The sequence below is a fragment of the Anomalospiza imberbis genome, chromosome 1, assembly GCF_031753505.1.
Source record: "Anomalospiza imberbis isolate Cuckoo-Finch-1a 21T00152 chromosome 1, ASM3175350v1, whole genome shotgun sequence".
Taxonomy (NCBI): Eukaryota; Metazoa; Chordata; class Aves; order Passeriformes; family Viduidae; genus Anomalospiza; species Anomalospiza imberbis.
Genome location: NC_089681.1, coordinates 87,827,475 through 87,845,152, shown reverse-complemented (window position 1 = coordinate 87,845,152; position 17,678 = coordinate 87,827,475). Strand labels below are relative to the sequence as shown.

The window sequence follows — 17,678 nt, the reverse complement described above, 5'->3', positions numbered from 1 at the left end:
CACAATTTCTTTTAGTAAACAGTGTCCAGAAGTAGATTTATAGATTGATTAAGACAAGTCTATTAAAATTCAAGTCACCAAAATTCTGCAAGAATGCCAAGAATTGCATGAGCAGATGTCTTTGGGTGTTATGTTGTTATAGTGCCAATAATATCCAAAAACAATCAAATTTGTTTTCAGACACTATATGGTTCAGGTGTTTGTTGTGTATTTAAGAAACTGTTTTACTAAAATTTGACATACTAACATTTCTTCATTTGTCATTTAAATGGTACTAGTTACTAATTTGTCAGTTAAATTTGTTTTCAGACACTATATGGTTCAGGTGTTTGTTGTGTATTTAAGAAACTGTTTTACTAAAATTTGACATACTAACATTTCTTCATTTGTCAGTTAAATGGTACTATGTTCTGCCATTTGGCCACATTTGCTTTTAATCCATAGTGTTGAATACATTTCTTTCTTCAAATCCCAGGTCAGGCTCTTGTGAGGTGTTAGGTTTGACTGCTACTTTGTGGAAACAGACTCTACTGAGAAAAGTAGGATAAGCAAAGAGCACTGTATTCTTCAGGCTAAGGTCAGCTTGTGGCATTCTGAGTTGGAGTTGTTGGTCACGTGGTTTGAAAATTTTGATTTTTCAGTGTGCCAGAACCAAAAGCTTCATGCTGTATCCAGCCAGGAGGGGAAAACAAGAGTCTGATGAAAAATGATTCTGAAAGATCAAATACATCAGCAAAAGATTACTATATAAACCAATCAAGATATCTGCCTGGTAAGGTTAAAAGTCAATGCATATGGAAAATACAAGCTGTACACAATCTACATACAATACATTTAAGCTTTAGATTTCTCACTGGATAATTTTATTTTCTTAACCAAGCTACATTTTCAGGTTTTGAACTAAGTGCCTTTCCCAGAAGATATCACAGTTGATGCAGCAATTCCTGCCGATATAAATGTGGCAGAACCTCAACATTGCTTGTACACTATAAAAGTTCACAGGCCCTCTTATGACCTGTAACATAAAAAATCCTCAGTAATATAAATCCAGCATCTCTTGGATTATTAGGAATATATCCTGATCAATCTATAAGCAGGTGTATGTGAGGACTAAAGAAACTATGTACATGTTTTTCATCAGGACTGTAGTGACAGGACTAGGAGTAATGGATTCAAATGGAAAGAGGGGAAATTTAGAAAAGATATACAGAAGAAATTCTTTACTGTGAGGGTCGTGAGGCATTGGACAGATTGTCCAGAGGACCTGTGGATGCCCCATCCCTGGCAGTGTTCAAGGCCAGGTTTAATGGAACATTGAGCAACCTAGTCTAGTGGGAGGTGTCCCTGCCCATGGCAGGGCAATTGGAAACAGATAATCTTTAAGGTCTCTTCCAACCCAAACTATTCTATGATTTTATATAGTGCATATTTGCCAATTTTGCAGTGTCAGGATGTTTGGGGTTTTCTGAATGTACAAATTCTGGTAAACACAGTCCCCTTCCTTGTACAAAGTGTTTAGAAATATCCATCTACTGGCACTGGTGGGAATTCACACACTCTCTTCCTTTCTCAAGGCAGTCATCTTTCTTTAGAAATAGATATCAGTCTAAATCTGGGTGATTTTGTCAAGAAAATAATGTGATATTATTTAATTACTGGGAATGAGAATGGAAAGGAGAAAGCAAAGAGAATGTTTCCTCTAGTTAGTATTCTGAATATATTCTATAATCAGATTATTTTCTTGGTGTCTCAGTATATTTGTTGTGGTTTGTACAATTACAGTAATCATATCATGACTTCTGTAATCCATGTTTGAGAATTTAGGTGGCTCACAGAGGAATTCCCCATTGTTAGGCAAGTTGTTTTGATACAACATATAATTAATATGTCAGGAACTCATTAGGGCAGTGTTGACTTCTGAATATGAAATCGGTTCTGGGATGTTAAATAGGATGCTCAGAGAATCAACAGTTTAAGTCCAAAAGAAAAATAAAAAAATATAAAAAGAGAGGAACTTCCCTATGGAAAGGTAAGACAAATGGAAGAACCATCTGTATTTCTTATATTTTATTAAGTACAATTCTAATGTCTCTGTGATTTTCAACGAGAAAGGCATAGATGTAAAAAATAATTAATTTTAATATTTAAGGGAATAATAGGTCCAAGGAACATAGTTGTTATTTATCCATATTACTTTAGTTCTGCAACCACTAGATCTAAGAGGTGCTTTCATGTGTTGTAATCCTATTAACTCTTGTAATGCTTGTAACATGCTGAAGTAACAAGAACCTATATCCTACTTTTTAACTTAACCCTCAAAAGCATAGTTTATTTTCAGCCTCGGGAACCCTAGCTTTTGATAGGTATTTTTAATTTGTGTGTTCCTTTTTTGACAGACAAAAATATCAATTATGAGATTATGGTTTTATAGAAACCAATTACCTATACTAAAGAGTCTTTTAGAAGTTCTCTTGAAAGCATAAGAGAATTGTTCTTAAATTAGTGTCACTGGTTTTCATGGTCTGGCTTAAAAACCTAATCAATGGACATAATTAATTTACATTAATGATGTTTTGCATTATAAGACAAATGATTCATTGTTGGTTTTCTGTTCTAGAAATGCCATTTATTGGTTGAATTAAGTTTGAGAGTTGGTATTTATAACATTTTCTGTCATTTGTTTTCTAAGGTGTAAATCCAAAGAACGTCTCTTTAGCAGCAGTCAATAAAGAAGGATCACACGGAACCTGGAACAACCAGTTGTTTGCTAAATCACTGGCAAATGCTGGGGGTGGATTGACTTACAGCAGAAATACTACAGGTAAAAGTGTAATTGAAAATGGTCACATTATATTTCCTCATGCTTTAATCAATTTAGTTAAGACCATCCAGTTTAACTTCTGCAGTTAAACTTAGATTCTAGGCTCTTTTTGTTTTCCTCTTGTTTTAGTGAAAGACTCTTAAAAAACCAACTTTTTCATATGTATGATGTAGATATGATGTATTTTGCTTTCAGAACATTAAGAAGGTATAGGCCAGCCCCTATTTGTAAAGTTCTGTCAAGATAAATTTTGTATATAATGCACTGTTATTTTACTGTATTTAAGCAAGTAGTTTGGCCTCATTACTGCCTGCTCCCTATGCCACGGAACACTATCAAACAGCAGTTTCACCCATGAAAACAAAAGGGTGGGTGGTGTGCTCATGTGATAAAAGTGCTGCCTAATATTTTAGACATGTCTTTTATCAATTTACTGGCCTTGTCCTAAATTCTTTGCTGCAAGAAAAGTCCCCTTATTTCAAGGAAGGAACTGCAGTGAAGATAAAATGCTAATGGCAGAAATCCTGCATTTGTCTTACAACAAGAATTTAAAGAAATAAAGCACTAAAACTGATTCTTTTTTTTTTTAATATACTTAGTATTTCCATCAGTATCTTAAATTGCACATGATGTTTCATATACTGGGGAGACAGCAACATTTAAGACACACATGAAACACATAGAACCAGGATAGGTGGATCACAGAAATACAATACATGTAAACTACATCTTTTCTCTTTTCATATTGACAGTCTGAAAGTTGATACTACTTTGTTTAAATAACTATGTACAGTTTATTTAAGTGAGCTTTTTTTTCATCAGCCACAACATTGCCCTAAGGCAATATTAGATAAGAGTAAATAGTTACAAATGCTTTATTTACAAAGGATTGTGAATTTATGATCAGTCAACTTTGAAGATATGACCAAATCTTTAAAATTGTAAATGGAATGTAATTGCATTGTTGGTAGATCTTATTGTTTGTCCATAATTAGAATGGACCTTGTAAAGTAGCCTCTTGGAGTAACATTTTCTGCTTAAGAAAACAAGAATAAGAGATTATAGTTACTAATGTGTCAGATTGTCATTCTTGCTTGCTTTTTTCCTTCCTCATTTCTTTTCTATCACCTAAATTGGTTCTTCATACCCTTCTTCTGAAGTTCTGTTCTTCTATCTTTTGCTTCCTTTAATTTTCCTTGTCTGCAGATGAGAACTTATTTATACCTATTGAAAAGCTATCATGCAAAGAAAGGTTGAATGAAAAATTAGAAGATCCAAAAGGTAATTTATAGCAATTTTAGCCTGGTTCTTTGTACATTTCCTATTTATGTTTTTCAGTTTCTTGAAAAAAAAAATACACTTACAATGCAGGTTCCTGATGATTGTATACTGCCATTTTCAGTTGCAATCTGTTTTGTCAAACCTTGCTTTCTTCATTATCACTTCTCCTGGATTCTTGGAACTCACTGTGCTTTGAAAGGCAGAGAATATTTTATTACCCTAATCATAACCCACAGCAGGTGACTGGATAATGGTGAGGAAGTGATCCTAATGTAGTACATGCATGTCCCCTCAGGGATGTCTTGTTCCTGACAGCACTCAGGACTTGCACCTTTTCCTGCATTTGGGTTCTCTACCCGTTACCGTGATCTTACAGTGCTGTGCTTGCACAGGTTTTGGTGGCGTTACCTTAGAGTAAAAGGGAGGAAACTCAGGATTCCAGGCTGCCTAGTTTGTGCCTTATAGTTCATCTGCTCTGAAATTATCACAGAGTTCTGGGAGTGTTTGTGTGAAGAGGAACATTATGGGATTGTCCAAAGGCCAGGGATTTAGGAGACAGAAAAACTGGCAAAGCAGATAGTGTGTTTTACTATAACTACCACTGAAGCTGTGATAAATATGCTCACACATGATAAAGGTCAAAATAAACTACTAGGTATAGCCTTCTACTTCATAAATTTAATACTACTGAACACAAAACCTTACCACTAGAGAAAAGCATTTCTCTCTGGACATTGTGCCAGCAGTCTTAACATTGTCCCAAGTGATGACAGACATGAAGACGGTAAGGGATTTTCTTGGATCAGGGAGTAAATATTGTAACAGATCACTCTTCCACTGAACACTAATTTCAGAACTAATTTTGTGTGTACATGCACAATGCTTCCCAGCTTCCAAATAAGGATGGTTAAGTCAGCCTTCCCAGGGTAGTGCTGCTTTAAAGAATGATCTGGACCCAAACTAGGCAGAAATAGAATTATAACCAGGGTTAAAGAGAGAGGATTATTGGGTCTGACTTATAGCAGGCCTTCAACTGTGGGGACTTTTATAGCAGGCCTTCAACTGTGGGAACTGTCAAAGTCAACTTCAAGTGGTGCACCACTTTGCACAAGAGACGTTGGATTCCATTATTTTCAATAGATTTAGGCCAAATATGTTGAGCACAAGAGTAGTACTAAGTTCTTGTTAAACCAGCTTCCAGTAAAGCAAGTAGATGTAAACAAAAGGTAAGATCCTACATCCCTCTGCAACTCATTGGAAACCTTTCTATGTGGTCTTAAGTTTAGTGGAAGTACTAAAGAAAAGTTTATCTTGCTCTGTGTCTTTATTCCTGCTGAATTTCTGTCTGCTAGTGCTGAAAAGGGTCCAACTAATAAACAAAGCAAAGAATGAATTTAATGAAAGAATGTTTGTTTTTCAAGAGACGAGCACTAGGGAGTTTTTAAAGAACACTCATTCTTGGTATTCTTGTGGTACTGCAAATATAATTTGAAGTTACTATAAAAAGTAGTCAGAGTTTTCTGAATGCAGCTGAAAATTCTAAAATTCTGTAATGTCAACAGGAAATCCTGGCTTTGTAAGTAGTGGTGCTTACAACCCATCAGGACTATACACCTCTTCCTTCCGTAAAAAAGAAGTTGGATCAGCTGGACAACGGATACAGCTAGCACCTCTTGGTGCACCTGTATCGGGTAAGAAATATTCTTTTGCTACTCATATCCAGGACAAAGAGAAATGTTCATTTTCCATGCTTCCTAATAGATGTATTAGTCCTTGGTACGGTTTTCCTCAAGTTTTGTAAATAAAATTGTAGGGCATAAATTCTTCTTAATACAAGTGAACTGCATGTAGGTGCCTAGAGGCTGTCCTGATAGTTAGAGAAACTACTGCTACTAATATTTGTTAGATAAGAGAGAAAATAATTACAAAAAGTGCAAAGAAGATTTGGACCATTTGTTAAACTACTGTTCATTAGTGGTGATGGGCTAAGCAGAATTGTAGAAACATGTAACTCCACAATGCTATAGTAAATGGTCATGTAGTTAGCACTCCATTCATTTGTTAAAAAAAATGTGAAATCTCTTCTGAATGTAACTGTTACCTTGGATCCTCTGCAGTATTGGTGACATTCTGAGCACCTTCTTCATTGTCATGTTTCTGATGCAGAGAAGATGAACAGCAGTGCTCAGGATGCAGGAGAAACTGGTTTGCAAGTGAAGATTTAGAGCTGTTGTCCACAACCAGCAGCCCACTTCTCTGGTAACTTCAGAGGAAATAGCAAGGCCCTAAACCAGTGGTGAATTGTTTAACCAAAGGGTCCACAGCAGACCAATCTGATATGGTCCTGCTTAATAATGTTGTCTTTTTGCTGACATGCTCCTTTGAGTTACCTCTTAAGAATTTCCAAGTGGCTGCAGATAACTGGAGCAGGAGGGAAAGAAAGAGATTGCACACACACACACACACACACATATACACACATATATATGTGTGTGTGTGTGTGTGTGTATATATAATATACTTAGATGTATGCATATACACAGACAAGTCCATGTCTGACTTGATCAGAAACCTACCAAGAAAGGCTGGAGCTGCACTTCATTATCTTATTGATTCACTGCTGAAACACAGCTGCAAGAGTTGATTAGTTACAATGCATGGATCAGGAAGTTCACTGGAGGACAAAATCTGCAATTGTCTCTAGACTGCTGTGAATAGTGCAAAAAAAAGAAAATCACATGTGGTGTTCCAAAGGAAATAAAATTTACTGTTATCTGTAATTAGAAACAGAATATGTGTAGTAGAAGTCAGAAAGGCTGGCAGATGGAGGTCAATTAAGATACTCTTCCACATCCTGGAGAAGAACAAGAATCCTATTGCTTAAACCACTCGTATTTAGCTTAAAACCTTCAGAGTTGTATGGGGAGAGAGATAAGGACAAAGCAAATGGCAGGTTTTGTCTCCTAGATGTCAGTATTTGAACATTAACATTTTTGGTGACCCTTTGCATTATATTATCCAAAATGTAATAAGTTATGGTCTCAGTTGTTTTTGCTCTTTTAATTTTTCTAACAGAAAATTTTTCTAACAGCTTTTTTATGCTGTAATTTAAATAAATTAATGTAATATACAAGATCCATTTTTCTGAGGAAAATACCAGGAAAAATGGCCTTTATTGCCAAGACAATGTAGACTGGAATCATACTTGCTGATGAAAGATAGGGAATGCCAGACTACAATAAAAAGAGACAGTTTTCAAAAAGGTGGAGACCTGACCCCAAATTTCAGCTCCTTGATGTTCCCCCTTTTTAAATGTCTTGATCCTCACCTGTTCCTTTACAGGTTCAATCCACTGCTGAAAAACGCTACCAAAACCAGGTGTTTTCTCTGACAAACAGAATGATACCTAGGCACCAAAACCCCCATCAATTTAAATGTTAAATTTTATTGTAAAGAGTCTCAGTACATAATAAGACTAAAATACAAAAGTAGGAATGGAAGGGGCACAAACTACCTTAGGAATACCAAGGAAACAAGGGTAGGGTGTATCAGGAGTCTGGATAAAGGGGTCCCAGCTGGCTGATTTTAAAGACTTGGGGAAAATGGTTGAATTGGTCATGAACATGAAGAAATGTCAGTCCTGCAGCAGGGCAATTACTTTAATCACATGAAATTCGAGGAAGCAGCAACTACCTGAAATGTCAAAAGGGGAAATCTGAATAGGAAGGCCAGGAATACAGTAGTGCACTCTTGCAAGTGCCTGAGATCAGGTGGGTGCCAATATTAAGCGAGACAGAAAGCCTTCAAACTTGGAATAAATCCTATGAAATCAATGGAGGAATGGGAAATGGAGAGAAGACGACTTGCCACCAAGTACACTAGGATTTCTGAGCTAAGCAAGAGGGGAATAAAAGGAATAAAATCTCAAAAGGAACAAGAAGGTCTCCAGAAGCTGTCCTTCAGGCTAAGCTGTTTGAATCTTAATCCGTTTATCAATGCTTACATGCATTTTTTTAAACATTTGAGATAAAAGGAAGAAGAACACTTTCATAGTGTAGCAGTTTTGTAATAGGAGATACAGAGTTGTAAGCATTTGCATCAGTGTTTCCACTGAATTTCATTCTCAGCGTTTTCTTCAGGGATTGCTGCAAAATAACTATTCAGTAGGTGAGAATAATACACACAAACTATTGGAAAATAGTCTTATCTGAAAACAAACATAGACAGCATGGTCTCAGGCATATGATGTGATTCTTGGGGTTCTCCTGTGTGGGGCAAGGAGCTGGACTCTATAATCTTGGTGGGTCCCTTCCAACTCAGGATGTTTTATGACTTATAGGGAGACCAAAGCATCCTGCTGCATTAGCATCCTTGAGGACCATAAGTCATCTGTAAGCTCTCATTCTTTTCTCTGTAGAGGAGTAAAATACCTTTTTAGTCATAATTAATTTGGAGTTCTTATTATTTTCAGATTATCCCTGGAAAAACAAAGCTGCTCGTCCTCCATTACCAGGTCCTACTTTCAATGCAGCAGCAAAAAACATGAGTATCTTTACTCGCCCCCCAACAATTCAGCGAGTGCATGGGAGAACAGACTGGGTGGCCAAATATGGAGGAAACAGATAAAAATGCCATCCTGTGTGGATATTACATGCTCTGTGTTCAGTTCTCCTGCACTTGGAAACCTGAAAAGCCTATTTGCTCCAGCTTTTCCTAAGACTATGCAACAGTAAAGAAGAAAAAAAGACCTTGTGTTCTATTATTTGTATAGTACATATAATACCATGTAAAATACTGGCTGTAAAGTAGGAGGCAATGAAGTATTGTACAACACATATTGCCAAAACTGAGAAGTAGTTTTCACCTAATGTTTTCTATAGATAGATCTCCTGTTCTCATACTCTTTGGAACAGCTAGGGTTAGGGTTGTTCATCCAGTGCAACATCTGCTGCTGGGATGTGCTTGAAGCACACAGGCACCACAAAGAAGGGCTGAAGCAGAGCAGCACCAGGCTTCCAGATGTAAGGCTGGTTCCTTAGCAGGAAGGCAAGAGTGAAAGCACAGAACTGGCTTTGTGAAGAGCATCAGTCTCCTGCAAGGATTTCAGAACTCACTTGTAACTAACTAAGAGTTACTCAGGGTCTGTAAGGTGTAAATATTCATGTAGCAATGAGAACTGAAGCCCTTGCAGTAGGACAAAGGCAATCCACTGATACTACACAAGGAAGGTCTAGAAATCTGGCTGATAGAGGGCTGTTGAATGATACAGCAATATTGGACAATAGCTAAACAAGTACTGAATACTACTTATCAGGCTGTAAAGTGAAGCCTAACAATCAGATTGTGCTGTTTTAAATAACTTATTGCCATTTTTGGTCAAAGATCTGTAAAGATCTCTGTCCTGTCAAGGGAGTGTCACAGTGACCTTTTAAAGAGCCTAAATCACTGCAGTGTGTCAGTCATTTTAAGGGTGAATTAGCCAAAAATGCCTAAATTATCACTAAAGTCATGTTCCTATGTGTCTTTGGGTGATTGGACTAAACTACAGAGTTTGAATAGGCTGTGTGAGGAAGACTATTGGTCTGTTCTTCAAAGACATTGCTTTCTGTTTTAGATCTTAAAGGCCAACTTAGGTACCTGAAAACACAGACAAAACTTTAATAATTTTGTATGTCAGTGTTTATGTGTTCATTCAGTACTTTCCCCAGCTTTTATGCTAACTTATATAATAATATTGCCCAAAGGACTTTGCAATGTACAGTGAATTTTTTATTAGGATGTTGAGCTGGGTTACTTCTTTTAACAGCTGCATTTAGAATAAATGCTTTAGACTTTATAGTAACATTAAACTTGCCCTTTTAAAGTAAAAACAGAATGCTCTTTAAAGACATAAAGTTGTTAACAATGACTTCAAGCGTTTTTTAAAAATAAATTTATTTGTATGGCTTTTATAAAAGGATATTAAAATTTTAACTCCTTTTTGGACCCAATGTGTTATAATATATGGGTTACATTAACTTCCTGGAAAGAAATTTAATCTAAAACAGTTGTACCAAAAAGTCAAATATTTTGTTAGGAAAATTGCACCTAAAGTAAATGCCACTTTTTTTTAATACTGTAAGAGCTATGCAAGGATAGGACTGTCTAGTTAGTAATGCACTAGCGAGTTTAATTCAATTGCCACTACTCCAGGATTAAGTGATTGCCATTCCCTTAGTACTAAGAGATGTCCCTATGCTACTTAAATGCATCTTAATTTAACTGTAGAACATATCTGTAACTTGTTATGGCAATGAAGGACACCCTCAGACAGTTTTTAACAGGCATAAAAGCTATGATTTTATAATTAAAAAACAAAATTGATCACTCATCTCTTGTACAAGATGCCAATGACAGTTAAAATCACAGCCTGGTCAAGGAATTAACTAATAATGTGCCGATAACTCACGAGTCTGTGAGTCACCTGAGAGAAGAAAAATAAACAGCTACTGTTTATGGCACTAAATATGGTTAGAAGAAACATGCTATCCTTGTTGCATGCTAATGAACCTTGAAAGGGCTTTGACATAACCAGATCAGTCTTGACCACAAGCAAAGCATGACAAATGTTGAATAATTCTTGTTGCAAGCAGCAAGAAAAGGCTAACAGGCTTTGTACAGTCATTTAACTCTGATTCATTGGTACACATTGGACTGCTTGTGCAGAAATGCTAAAAAAAATATTATATGCTAATAAAATTTCAAAGGGGTAGAAAGCATGTAAGACTAAGATTTTTCTCTTGTCCCTTTGCCTGTATTACTGCTGTTTATCCTGAACATGAGCGTTCTACCACAAGTTCTAAATTACTTCTACCAGCAGTTCTCAATTCAACCTATTGCTTTCCAAAGCTCAGGAGACAGCAGCAAGGGTTCACACTTTGACCTAAAAGTATAAAAGCTTACCAGTCCAGTTTTCTGCTTTCTACTGTCTTTATTCTGTTAAAGACAAATTCAAATTCACAAGTTACCTGGCTTGAGACCAGCATTATACAATTACAAAACTGCTGGGTCACAGCTCTTTTCAGTTTATTGCAGGAGATGCATTTATGTTTGCATCCTACTCCTACAGAAGAAAACTGCTTCAACAGTAATATGAAGATGCAAAAAAAACCTCCCCATAAAGCAGTTTAAAGAGAAGTGTCTTAAATGCTAATGTCTGGCTTACTAACTTTTTCAAATTAGAACAAAGAAGTGGGGACACCTGCCTACCGATGCTGGGTCCTGGGCTGGAATTAGGCACTTAAAAGGGTGACATGTTAACAAACCATCTGCTGTCCTGCACACCCCTTATTGCTATGCAGGGAGGTAGGAGAGAAATGTAAATACAGGTGAACACCTGAAGCTGAACTCTGCAGGGTGATGAATAAGGGCTGTAAGAAGATGCTCTGAGCACAGTTCCCCATCCAGATCTGTCTGTGCACAAGCTAGCTCTGACACAAGCTGTCTGGCCTGGCACCAGGCTGCTGAGACTCTTGCTGGAGCTGCACCCATTCCTGGCCATGTCCCTGCAGATCTGGAAGCCAGTCTGACTGACCTGGCATACTGGCTTGACCTCAGCCCCGTCTCATCTCTGTGACTTGTCTGGCAAACCACCTCTCTGCTGGCAGAGCCTGGCTGTGGCCACTGGCCCAGCTCTGCACCTCCTGCTCACGCCACACAAGGTCACTGCCCTGTCTGTGCTGCTACAACAAGGGAGGAGGGAAGGAAAACCACAGAATGTGACCCTCATGCCAAGGTCCTACCCTGATACTCAGAGAATTCTGAGCAACCCCAGAGTCTCACCAATCTAATGGACCAGCCCTCTTGCTTCCATCTCTCAGTACCAGGCACCAAAGAAAAAAGGCTGAAGAAATCAAAGCTCAGGATCTGTGCAAAAAAGGACATAAGTTAAATGTGACCAGAAAAGGGATATATTACCAACCACGTGTATCTTCCAGGATATTTCTCTATGGAAGGTTTATATTTAGAATGATTTCAGGCATTAAGGGAATCAACTGAGGACAAAGACTGATCAAATAAGCCCTTTGGTCTTTAAATAAATTTTCATACAGTATTTTCTAAATCTAAAAGAGATTATGCTCTCAGAAAACAAAACAAAACAAAAAAAAAAAAAAACACAAAACCAAAACAAAAAAAAAACCCAAAAGACAAAAACCCAAACTAAGAAACTTTAATATAATACTTGTCTGAATATGTGGTCTGTATGCTTTTGTGCTCTCCACCTCCCTCCCAGTTCAGATTTTTATATTTACAAGTTACTGGATTCAGGGATACAATAGATTATTTATACAATTCATGCTCGCAAATATATTCTGACACCCTGCAGGAAAGGCACCAAACTGTATCAATCCAGATGAACAATTAGAGACAAAATAAGCTGTGTAGAACACAAAAGTTTGCAATAATAATTTCTTAGTTTATTTAAAATAACATTTTAATAAAGCTGTGCCTACAATTCAGCATTACCTAATAAAGCATATTTTTGATTTATGAGTAGTAATATGTAAAAGTGAAATGAATGACATACAGCTGAGCTTACATGTGATTGCAAGTCACGGGTATGCAATTATTGCATTACAGCAGAGTCTCGACAGCTGGCTCCATGATTGTGTTTTGTGGGACCACGTTCTAACATGCAGTGCTGTAACAAACACCCTGACTGACAAACACTGTGAACAGATAAACTGGCATGGAAAGGGAGATGGAACATCATAAGCATGTTTATTGTATTAATTACTAGTGACAAATTGGCAATTCCTCTCCCCTGGTTTTAGAGGTATACACGATTTTAGAAGGACAAATCAGATGTGCATTTAAGCTTCAATCCTGCGCCTGTCTGAATGCAAGGGCCAGGAGATCTTTGCTGACACTAAGCTGCAGGACCAGAAGCTAAACTAATGTTATATTTTCTTGCTTGCTTTCAGTGCAGAAAATGTTAAGACAAATACCATGACAAGGGCTCTCTATGTCGGTCCTTTAAAAACACAACCCACGGGCATTAGGATATGAAAAATAAAACGCACAGGTAGCAGTGCCTTTTACACTTATGTGCAGCACATTTAGGCAGTTGCATTTTTGGGCTTCTCAGTCATGTGTCTTCAAGTCACTTGATGCAGATTTATGGCTTAATAGGTTTTTCCATCATCTGCAATCCAAGCCGTCCAACCATCAGTAAACTGTGGAACAGAATAGTTGTTATAAAAAGAGGGAGGTGGAGGCAAAAATCCCATAAAGAACAAGAAGAAAGAAAACACTGACATAATTTCATTTAGCTGAGCACCACCACACGATTTCATTTTTCACAGAACTTACCATGTTACATTTTTAAAACAATATAATCCACAAATAATAAGCTAAATAAAAAGTTTCTTCAATAACACAGACAAGAACAAAGGACAGGTGGTTACCTGGCACCGGCAATTATCCCGGGCATTGCCTTTTTGGAGTTGTAAAATCTCATTCCCATAACAGTAGACAAGGTGCCAGATGCCACTGTTGAAAAGAAGCCCAGTCAGAACTATTTGACACAGAAATGCCAGCGCAGCATTGCCACACTTGGGCACTGAGCAGCACCAGCCAAACAGACCAACATGTACAGACAGGAATGCCTCCCTCTGTGAGTAAACAATTTGATTTTCTTCAGCATCAAAGCTGTCATTACAAGCTTCTCAGCAGCTTTGGTAAGCACACTCCACTGCTCAGCAGAAGCGAGGAGATTTCACCAGGGTTGAGACCACAGTCTGATCACCCATCCTCTGAACAGGTCACTAGCTCTCCCTCAACCCTTACTTGCAAAAGAATGATTATTCCCTCAAACACAGGCAGGCTCAAAACTGCCAGAAAGCTGGGATGGTGACAGTATTCACTATGTGGGAGGTAAGTATTATTTACACGTCCCATTTCTCTGTGACATTCTGAACTGGAAAGTGGCAGTAAATACTGCAACTGGAAAGAAAACAACCCCATTGAAAATATGATTAGAAAACAGAAAGCAATCCAAAGGATCAAACTGAAAGAGCAATTAGCATCTTAGACATTACTGCAAATTATCTCTAAGTGTAGAAAAGGAATCCCATCAACATTCACATGAAATTTACAGGGCCATTGTTTCTTTGAAGAAGAAAGGCAAGTGAAAGTGTGGTATACCTTTTTCCAAAGCCTCAAGTTTGTTTGCATCAGACAGAGTAAAAGGTATTCTAGGGATACTCTGTCAAGGTCCTGTTTCTGCACTTCTACTCCTGATGTACTGGGACCAACTTATAGCTCTGCAGGAGCCACAGCTGCACATCACAAGGAGGGCTGAGGAGGAATGGATGGATGGATGGATGGATGGATGGATGGATGGATGGATGGATGGATGGATGGATGGATGGATGGATGGATGGATGGATGAAGAGCTGTACTAGACTGTGACACATTACTGCTTTCAAGAGGTCCATCTGAAAACACTCCATGCACCACAATAGGATATACAAAAGCTGCTCATCCCTCTTCCATGACACTGCCTAAAAACCCATGCCAGAGATGCACAGCCACTCCCATAACATGCCAGAGTGGAAGGACAGTTCACAAATGGAAATTGTGCTTTACACAGCTGCATTTTATGTTTCATTCCTTACTGATGAGATTGGTCCTCTACAGTGGCTTCATAGAGCCTTTCAGCACATTAGTCCTATTGGTTTAAAATAGTCTTAATTTACTGTAAAGCTATAGTATCATAGCACTAGTAACACTATGGAGTAGTTACAGAGCTAGCAGGATCCTCAAGAAGTTATCTAGGATACCCTAGTGCCTAAAGGCACAATCAGTTCCCAGTAGTGGTTTAACCAGATACTACACTCCTGCAGCAAATGAACTCCCTGAGGTTCACCTGAGTGCTCCATAATACTTTCCACAATGATTTCATCCTTCTCCTTCCCCTGAAGAGTTAACTGCGAGCTTAACACCCACAGCTTCTTGTTAGCTCTACTGTAAGCAAGCAGAATACATCACTGCCTCTTATCTTTTACATGCTGTTTCTTCCAGAATGTATGATGCATTGGAATATGTACTGGTCCTCTGAGATGCTTGTGCAAACCAGGGTTCCCTAAGGCCACATACCACCAGTCACACTGCTGTCACTATTGCAAAAATAGTGCTTATTCCACCACCACAGGCTAAAAACGCTGCTTCGCAACCAAACATTTTCTACGTATGTTTCCTGCACCTAATGTGTTGGTGTAACACATTATCTAATCTGGCAGAGGAGACAGTTGGTGACAGTTTCTCACCAACTCTGGATTCACACAGGACAATCCAGGTCTTCGACCCAGGAATCGTGCTCTTACACAAATACCTCGTGGCTGTGGGCAGGGGGTCCTGCCACCACTTAAACATTTGTATAGGTACGACGGCACAGGCAGCTGAAACATGCTAGAAAAGAAAAGGGTTACTGTTCTCACCGCTACCAGTAACACTCAGTACTCGGCTGCCGAGCACACTTACCGAGGGAAAGCCACACATTCTTTGGATCTTTGGACTGCTGGTACGCGCCAAGTCCCGCTAAGCCGCCGAACAGAAGACCGGCAGCTAGAGACGGGACGCTGCCTTGAATAAAAAATAAAGCAGTCAACAGAAGAACACATAGAGTCAGCCTGCACACCACACGAAAGCACCTTGCGACTTTCCCGTAGTAGTAAATCCACAAGACCAATCTAACCACAGTATTAGGGCTTAGGTTGAGGGGTTTGGGGAGTTTTTTTAACACACTTTACACAGCTCCGCGAGCACAGTTTCGTTGCACTTTTTTGGCGGCAACAAGGACTTAGCGGGACTTGCGGGGTCACTGCCGGCAGCGGCCCCGGAGCGGGGCGGAGCGGAGCGGAGCTGAGCGGGGACTGCCTGCGAGCACGACCGGGACCAGGGACAGCCACGGCCACCAGCACCCACCTGCCTTGGCGTAGCCCACGACACCGCCCGCCGCCACCAGCGCCGCGTAGCCGAAGCCCAGCCAGTCGTACTCCATCTGCGGGAGAGCCGCGCACGGCAGCGCAGCGCCGACCTTGGGCCGCCCTCCCTCAGTCCCTGGCCGCCCGGCCGCCCCGGGGCCGCCTCCCGGAGGTCCCGCCCGTCTCCCGTGACGGCAGCCGGGGAGGGCCCGCACCGGCGGCAGAGCGGCGGCGATGCTGCCTCAGCTCCGAGAGGATTTGCTTGGTTGACTGCCCATCAGTAACGCAGTTGGAAAGTCAGAAATGAAACAGAAAACACCCACCGCCCCTTTTCCTCCCAGGTTCGACCTCGCCCCGCATTGCCAGGGGGTGGGAAGTGGAGGTTGCTGTCCGTCCATACCGCCTCCTCCGCGCTGCTGCTCCCTCCTCGCACTCTTGCCGTGCCCTAGCGTGGGGTCCCTCCCACGGGCGACAGTTCTGCACAAACTGCCACGGCGTAGGTCCTTCCACGGGGTGCAGTCCTTCAGGAACAGGCTGCTCCAGCGTGGATCTTCTGCGTGGTCGCAAGTCCTGCCAGCACGCTTGCTTCGGGGTGGGCTCCTCTCTCCGTGGGCTGCAGCTTCAGCTTCCTCCGGGGCATGTCCACCTACTCCAGTGTGGGGTGCTCGATGGGTCGCAGGAGGATCTCTGCTCCGTGAGCTGGAAGGGGTTAGCCCGCCTCACCAGGGGCTGCAGCACGGGCTGCAGGGGAATCTCTGCCCTCGCACCTGGAACACCTCCTGTCCTCCTTCTTCACTGACCTTGCTGTCTGCAGGGCTGTTCCTCCAAAAAGGTTCTCATTCCTCTCTCCAGCTGCTGATGCTGTTGTGCAATAAGTTCTTTCTGCTTCTTAAATGTATTATCACGGAGGTGCCACGACTGTCGTCTGTCGTCGCAAGTTCAGCCTTGGCCAGCAGTGGGTCCGTCCTGGAGCTGCCTGACTCTGCCCAACACAAGGGTAGGTCCTGGTGTCTCCTCCCAGAAGCCAACCTTGCCCTGGAAGCCCAATCCAGATACCAAAAGAAGGCATCTGGATTCCTCTGCAGCTCTGCTGAGGACGCCACGCACATGTGGAGCGATGGTGGTGTTCTGCTACAGGGCACAATCCGCAGCACCACATGCAGCAGCCTGCCCAGCACTGCACTGGATGCAGTCCTTTGTCCTGAAGGCAGGCTTGCTAACTGGTGCCCGGTGCCAATTCACTCCCTGAAACAGGTATTTCCATCTTTCATTCTAGTTTGCACAAAGTAGAGAGCTTGGTCTGCTCACTTATCATCAATACTTTATACTATGTATACACTTTAACAAACTAATTGCAGTATTTATACATTTTAACAAACTAGGGCAGAAGCATCCACTGGTAACGTAACTTTTCTATAATTGGTGCTTGACGCCCTGTCTATTTGCTAGTTATATCTCTTGTTTCTCATGCTAATCAGTCCACAGGTGCAGTTCTTTCCATTTTAGTTTAAGTACCTAATCAAATCAGGTAGAAAGGTTTGGTGTTACCTACTTAATGCCATTGTTTTGCCTTGAGTGCCTATTTCTAGGCCTATTTCTAATGCCTGTTT

General features: G+C 40.3%; 2 protein-coding genes across 6 annotated transcripts in view; one reads left to right on the top strand and one right to left on the bottom strand.

Annotated features, from left to right (window-relative positions):
• MAK (male germ cell associated kinase) overlaps positions 1 to 8,849 on the top strand; it is a 28,330-nt gene extending 19,481 nt beyond the window's left edge. For 2 of the 5 annotated variants that reach the window (XM_068199388.1, XM_068199397.1), the window contains exons 11-15: positions 642 to 772; positions 2,690 to 2,821; positions 4,028 to 4,102; positions 5,665 to 5,793; positions 8,574 to 8,849. In XM_068199388.1, the coding sequence (XP_068055489.1) occupies positions 642 to 772; positions 2,690 to 2,821; positions 4,028 to 4,102; positions 5,665 to 5,793; positions 8,574 to 8,728 (622 nt within the window). In that variant the 3' untranslated portion in view covers positions 8,729 to 8,849. The other 3 variants (XM_068199410.1, XM_068199418.1, XM_068199403.1) reach the window with 3 other exon arrangements.
• Positions 8,850 to 12,536: 3,687 nt separating this feature from the next.
• On the bottom strand, positions 12,537 to 16,215 carry LOC137479133 (transmembrane protein 14C-like). The gene is made up of 4 exons (XM_068199430.1): positions 16,070 to 16,215; positions 15,626 to 15,727; positions 13,549 to 13,633; positions 12,537 to 13,317 (listed from the first exon to the last, which is right to left on the bottom strand). The coding sequence occupies exons 1-4, from the start codon at positions 16,143 to 16,145 to the stop codon at positions 13,260 to 13,262; spliced, it is 321 nt and encodes a 106-aa protein (XP_068055531.1). The 5' UTR covers positions 16,146 to 16,215; the 3' UTR covers positions 12,537 to 13,259.
• Between the last annotated feature and the right edge of the window lie 1,463 nt (positions 16,216 to 17,678).

Bases quoted from the DNA above. Each gene is read 5' to 3' on its own strand.
- LOC137479133 (XM_068199430.1), bottom strand. From the start codon at position 16,145: ATGGAGTACGACTGGCTGGGCTTCGGCTACGCGGCGCTGGTGGCGGCG. The intron at 15,728-16,069 runs GTGGGTGCTGGT...TTTTTATTCAAG, and splicing joins CGTGGGCTACGCCAAGGCAG to GCAGCGTCCCGTCTCTAGCT. The intron at 13,634-15,625 runs GTAAGTGTGCTC...TCTTTTCAACAG, and splicing joins GAATGTGTGGCTTTCCCTCG to TGGCATCTGGCACCTTGTCT.